This window comes from Chionomys nivalis, chromosome 1 (genome assembly GCF_950005125.1).
Source record: "Chionomys nivalis chromosome 1, mChiNiv1.1, whole genome shotgun sequence".
Classification (NCBI taxonomy): domain Eukaryota; kingdom Metazoa; phylum Chordata; class Mammalia; order Rodentia; family Cricetidae; genus Chionomys; species Chionomys nivalis.
In genome coordinates, this window is record NC_080086.1 from 20,078,114 (window position 1) to 20,085,116 (window position 7,003).

Genomic DNA, 7,003 nt, shown 5'->3' on the forward strand with positions numbered 1-7,003 from the left:
AAAGCAGCACCTCTTCATGGCATACATTCATCTAGCTGATCAACAACATGCATTTCCCCTGAAATATGCTCACGAATCTATGCTTGCACATATAACATGCATGTGTGCTGTGTCTTAGGGAATTTTTTTGTACTTTAAAAAAATGTTTTGGATTTAGTTGTTTGATTTTATGTACATTAGTGTTTTGTCTGCATGTATGTTTATGCATCAAGGGCATATTTGGTGCTCTTTGGGGGGGTCAAAAGAGAGAGTTGGATTCTCTGGAATTGGAGTTACCGGTAGTTCTGAACCACTGTGAGGGTGCTGAGAATCTAGACTAGGTCCTATGCAGGAACAGCTGGTGCTATTAACCACTGAACCACCATTCTAGCCCCTTACTTTTGTTTTTCCAGTTGTTTAAGTAAAGTTAAACTAATACTAAGTCAGAACAACGTAGGACTCTTTCTACATCTTTAGTTCCATGGTATCACTACTTGTTTCACACAACACGTTCAGACTTTCTCTCCTTCCTGCCTGATTATCTCTTCTTTGAAATTATTATGTTTGTTTCCACAAATGAATGAAAACACATAGTATTTGTCTTTATATACTTAGTTCTTTTCACTTAGCACAATGTTATCCAGTTCTATGAACTTTTATACAAGTAGACATGATTTCATTGTATTGCAATAGCTGATAGTACCTGTTGCATATATGTATGTGCTTTATTTCTTATCCATTCATCAGCCCATGGACAATTTGGCAGAGTCTATTTCTTGGCTACTATAACTGTGGGAGTGAATATATGTATTTAGTATCATAATTGCATTTCACTTGGATACATGCATAATAGTCTGATTACTAGGTTACATGTTCGCCATAGTTTGGGTTTTTTGAGACTTCTCTATACTGTTTTCTGAAGTGTCTGTACTAATTTACATTTTTATCTACAATGTATAAGAATTCTTCCTATGTTTCTTTTGAGCATTTGTTATTTTCCAGTGTTTAATTGATTGTCATTGTGACTCAGGGATTTTGTGGTTTTCATTGTGGCTTTGATTTGCATTTTTGTAGTGATTAGTGACAATGGGCAGCTTCTCGTGTACTTGTTATCATTTGTGTGTCTTCCTTAGGGAATGCCTCCTGTATCATTTACCCATTTTTATTGGATTATTTGAAGGTCTTATTTTGGGGTTGAGCTTATTACCTATTTAGAATTTTTTCTTCTATATGAGTAGATTGCATACATGTTCTTCCACTCTGAAGGTTGACTCCTCATGCTATTATTTTCTTTGCTATGAATGTAAAAACATCTCAGTTTGATAGAATCACATTTATCTACTTTTTCTTTTTTGGTTTTTGGTTTTTCGAGACAGGGTTTCTCTGTGGTTTTGGAGCCTGTCCTGGAACTAGCTCTTGTAGACCAGGCTGGTCTTGAACTCACAGAGATCCGCCTGCCTCTGCCTCCCGAGTGCTGGGATTAAAGGCGTGTGCCACCACCGCCTGGCCTATCTACTTTTTCTTTTGTGGTTTAAGCTTTTGAGTTTTAATCCAAAATCTCTATCTACAGTAATGTCCGGGCAGATTTTTCTTCTTTATTTCCTTGACATAGAAGAGACACAGTTCCTGTTTGTACACTTAAGACCTTGACCCATTTTGAATTGATATTCTTATACAACAAGAAACATGGGTCTAGTTTATTCTTCTTCATATGAGTATCAGTTTTCCCAGTACCATTCACTAAAAACATTGTTCACTAAGCTATGTTCTTTGTGTCTTTGTTAAAGCTGAGGTTGTCTGTATGCATGAGGACTGTTTGATGGATTCTCATTCACTATGTTCATTGTAATTCATTTGACTATTCAAATTTTAGCAGTAGTTTGGTACTAAATTGTTCTTAAAATCATGCTGCCCTTGATAGATTTATACAAGCCTTTTTATATGAAAAAAGGAAACCTCAAATAAGAAAAGTAAGACCAGCTGTGACCTTAATTAATGACAGATGGGGGAGGATCCAGCTCATGGTGGGTAGTATCATCCCTGGGCTGGGATTCTGGGTTATATAAGAAAGTAGGCTGAGTAAACCAAGAAGCATTTCTCCATGGCTTTTGCTTTGGTTCCTACCTCTTTCTTTCCTTTCTTTAGGTCCTGACTTTGCTGCTTTTGATGATGAGCCGTTATATGGAACTGAGTAAAATAAACTGTTTTCTCCCCAGCTTGCTTTTTGTTCACGGTGTTTTATCAAAAACCCTATCTAAGCTCATGTTAAGCAAGGTAGTACAGGCCTGCAATCCCAGCTACCAAGACAAGAAGGTCACAATTTCAAATTAATACAGGGATATAAAATGAATTGATGGCTAACCTGGATCATTTATTAAGTACCTGTCTCAAAACAACAGGTTAGAAAGTGTAGATGGATGTTGCTTGGTCGTTTTCCAGCCGCCCAGACATAGAAAAACTGTATTAATGAAAACACTGCTTAGTCTGTTAGCTTAGGCTTCTTATTAACTAACTCTTACATCTTAAATTAACCCATTTCTATTATTTTATATTTTACCATGAAGCTCGTGGTTTACTGATAAGGTTCCAGGATTTGTCTCCTTCGGCAACCACATGGCATCTCTCTGACTCTACCTTCTTTTTTTCTCTGTCTGCTTGGAATTCTCGCCTTGCTCTATTCTGTCATAGGTCCAAGCAGCTTCTTTATTAACCAATGGTAATAAAACATATTCACAGCATACAGAGGGACATCCCACATCAAGAAAGCACAGTATATGGCTCAGTATTTAACCTAAAGTAACACAGTGTTCAAATCTCCATTGCTTCCAAAATAAAATAGTGATACAACCATGGATATGATTAAATGCCCCTCCCACATGACTTAGTTGCAAGATCCTGACTACCATGATACTCATGATACTACTACTCATGTATGTAACAAGTACCCATGTATCCCATCTTACTCTCAATTTATGTACTTACTTGTTTGGTTTGCAAGTGCCCACACTCCAACACACACACACACACACACACACACACACACACAACACTTGTGCGGGAAGAATACAAGGAACCTACACTTGAGAATACCTGACAAACAATGTGAAAAGAGGAAAGACTTGTTTAGCTTCTAGCTTCAGATGTTTCAGCACATGGTGGCAATGAAAGCCACTGCAGGACAGCTTACATCATGCACACCATACTTGAAGCAGAGAAAAGGGCATATGCAAAGAGTGAGACATTTGATATAGCCCCAAGAACATCCCCCAGTGATTGATTTCTATCTTAGGCCCTATTATTTTCATCACCTCCTATTAATGCCATTATATTTGAAACCAATCAATAAATCAGTTCATCAATGATATCGAATGTTGTGAGGAACTGCGGGCCTCTTCCCTGCCGCCCCAGCTCCCAGCCGCCTGGCTAACTTATGCCCTGAAATAATTACAAGGAAACTGTATTCTTTTAAACACTGCCTGGCCCATTAGTCCCAGCCTCTTATTGGCTATCTCTTACATATTGATCTAACCCATTTCTAATATTCTGTGTAGCACCACGAGTTGGCTTACCAGGGAAGATCTTAACCTGCATCTGTCTGGAGTGGGAGAATCATGGCGACTGCCTGACTCGGCTTCTTTCTCCCAGCATTCTGTTCTGTTTACTCCACCCACCTAAGGGTTGGCCTATCAAATGGGCCTAGGCAGTTTCTTTATTAATTAACCAATGAAAGCAACAGATTAGAAAGAAATCACTCCCACATCAATCAAAGCCCTCAGGATCCAATCACATCACCAAAGCTCACCATCTCAAAACGACACCCCCAGTGCTTCTGAGTCTATGGAAGGAATTTTATATTCAAACCATTGCATAATCATATGAGCAATCACATGAAGGAATATTCAGTCCACATTCTGCATTGCACTGAAACACAGAAGTTTCAGTCATTCGTCACCAGATGCAATACTTCATATAAGCATTATCTTTTAATTTTCACTGAATGTTTAACACCAACTATAGATCATTCCTAGGGTGGAGTGGGTGGATAGCACAGGTGTTCACTCAAATACCTAAGAGATGTAAATTCGTTTTTGGAATATCGAACAATGTTTGTTTCCAAAAGAGGAAAAATAGCAGATCCAGGCAGAAGATAATTAACCACAGTGTGTTTGTTTGTTTTCTTCCAAGGACACAGATGTAGCCCTTGCCCAAAAGAATGGAAATGGCATGGGGACAAATGTTACCAGTTCTATAAAGAGAGTAAAAACTGGCAGGGCTGTGAATATTTCTGCTTGGCTGAAAATGCCACCATGCTGAAGATAAGCACACAGGAAGAGCTGGTAAGTTCCTGAGCCTCGGTATTTGAAGGAGTTCCCCAAAAGAACAGGGCAAGAACACTGTAAGGAGTTAAGTTTCTGATCCACAGATTTCCACTCTTGCTCACAGTGAAGACCAAGTCATACTCCAAATGTTCCAAATTATCCCCAAAATAGATAAAAGCTGTGTTCTCCCCAAACACCTACTGAACACAAATATGAGAAGTAGCTCATATCTCAGTTGACTACCCCTTTAGTCAATGGGCAAGTAGAAAATGTCCTACTTTCTTTTTCTGAGATGGGGTAAAAAGAGAATAACATTGGTGCAATCTAAGAAAAATGAAAAATATGACCGCCTGTCTTTCCATTAAAAACACTAAAAATCTTTTAATTGAAAAATATACCATCAAATAATTGTCATAAATTGCACACCACACACACACACACACACACATCTCCGCTTCCTCTTTCTCCTCCTTTTTCTCCTCCTTCTTTTCCTTCCAGAAGGTTGATCAAGGCAAATATAAGAATAGTTGTGATTTATTTAGGTGTCTCTGAACAGTTTTTTTGGCACAGATGTAGAACTGGGATTTTTTTTTTCAGTGCTGTGGATTGAATTCAGGCCTCATGAATGCAAAGTAGACAACCTACCACTAAGCTACATCTCAAGACTTGTTGATATGTGGCTTTTTGTTTGATATCTTATGGTGTCTGGCTGAGGCACTGCCCCATTATTGGATAACTCCATTTAAACCCTTTTATATATGGACACAGCATTTTCAAAGGTCACTAAGTTTAGTCACATGCTCCCTCCTCTACCCTGTCCTCCCACCTGCATCCCGTTTAGCCCTTCCTGTTCCATTTCTCTCCATCATAACACTGGCATTCTATTTCCTTTTATGTGAAATGTCTCAATGGCATCTTATTATTTTTTTTTGCCCATTACAAGTACCCCAGTTTAAATACACGTATATAAAGACTTAGAACTAATATTCAAATATGAAGTAAAGCATGCAATGCTTGTTTTTACAGCTCAGTATTGGGAAAGGAGTTGACATATATTAGCATACAGAAATGTATATTTTTCTCTTCTTTTTTTTTTTTTTTTTTTTTGTTTTTTTTTTTTTTTTTGTTTTTCGAGACAGGGTTTCTCTGTGGCTTTGGAGCCTGTCCTGGAACTAGCTCTGTAGACCAGGCTGGTCTCGAACTCACAGAGATCCGCCTGCCTCTGCCTCCCGAGTGCTGGGATTAAAGGCGTGCGCCACCATCGCCCGGCTTTTTCTCTTCTTTTTTGCGTGAGGTTCATGTTATCCTTCTAAATCTCCCTTATTGCTTTTTACATTAAAGTATCTCCATAATTTTATTCTTGTTTATAACAATTACTTCTCTAGTTTCGTACTAACAATTTTTCCCATTTTCTAGAATAATTTCACTTATTTTAAAAATATTTCTCCCATTTGTTTTTGTTCTGTTTTAATTCATTAATCAAGAGTAATGACAATAACATGTAGTGTTTAATCAGTTAATTAAAATTAAATTATTTTTGGAGACAAGGACTGAACACAAAGCTCAACAGAAGTTATGTAAGCACTTAGCCAACTGAGCCGTATTTCAGACCACCCATTTTTCCCTCTGTCTCTCTGTATCTCTCTGTGTTTGTGTCTCTGTCTCTCTGTCTCTTTCTCTCTTCCCCTCATTTATTTTTAGAGACAAGGTCTCACTTTGTACCTGTGACTATCTTGGAGTGGGCTATGTAGAACAAGCTGGCCTCAAACTCACAAAGATCCACTTGCCTCTGCTTTTTGAATGCTGAGATTAAAGGCGTATGCCACCACATTCAGTTCCTCTTATATATCAATTTTGTGTTTAATCTTATACATTAAGAATAATTGGTCAACTATTTTTATTGGTTGATATGGCTTCTTTTTTCATAATTTCAACATATATTCCATGCTTACTAACACAAAGCATATCTTTTTGTCGCTTACTTACTGGTCAAATTTCTAAACGGCTTCATGACAAGTGCTTTGTACTCCTGGTTGAAGCATTTCAAAGCTAAACATTTTCTTGTGTGCCTTTCACAGGATTTTGCCATGCCTCAGAGCTACTCTGAGTTTTTCTACTCTTATTGGACAGGGCTCTCCCGCAATGGCAGTGGCAAAGCGTGGCTGTGGACAGATGGGACACCTTACTCCTTTGAACTGTAAGCCTTCAGAGCATTCTGTGCGAGAGGCGTTTGATGAAGACAGATTAGCAGTGATTATGGAGCATCTGTTTTGTACTGCATAGTGTGCTTGCAGGTGGAGGCCCAGAGGTGCTTGTGTTGAAAATGGCTTAGAAAACAGAGGGGAGAGAGAGAAGGGAAGGATTATCAAATATCAGCAGATCGTTTCCTGACTGATATCAGTAGTGAGTGTCTAGGAGTCAGTCACTAATGGGAAGTGATTAATAAGGAGAGAGAGAAGAAAAGGGAGAGGAGATCACATTTGGACGAATAATTAAAGGAGACTCAGATGTATAGTGGTCATCCAGGGTCATCCAATCTGTCAATAGCCAGGGCTGAGTTATTGCCTCAGAGAGTTCTTGGCTCTCTGCACTTTATTATGGAAATTAAAATATTTTATTTACTACGGAAGCATTTAGAGAGGGTGTGCGTGAAATTCCATGGCACGGATAAATGTAATTTCTTCAGGAAAGTTTGTTACACTTAA

The 7,003-nt window shown here is 38.4% G+C and overlaps 1 protein-coding gene across 2 annotated transcripts in view; it reads left to right on the plus strand.

The window, feature by feature from the left end:
• The window catches only part of Clec1a (C-type lectin domain family 1 member A), a 31,472-nt gene that overhangs the window by 18,133 nt on the left and 6,336 nt on the right, over window positions 1–7,003 (plus strand). The window contains exons 4-5 of one of the 2 annotated variants that reach the window (XM_057775412.1): window positions 4,165–4,316; window positions 6,429–6,495. In XM_057775412.1, coding sequence (XP_057631395.1) covers window positions 4,165–4,316; window positions 6,429–6,495 — 219 coding nt within the window. Of the gene's footprint in view, window positions 1–4,164; window positions 4,317–6,376; window positions 6,496–7,003 lie in introns of both variants that reach the window. The other variant, XM_057775403.1, reaches the window with a different exon arrangement.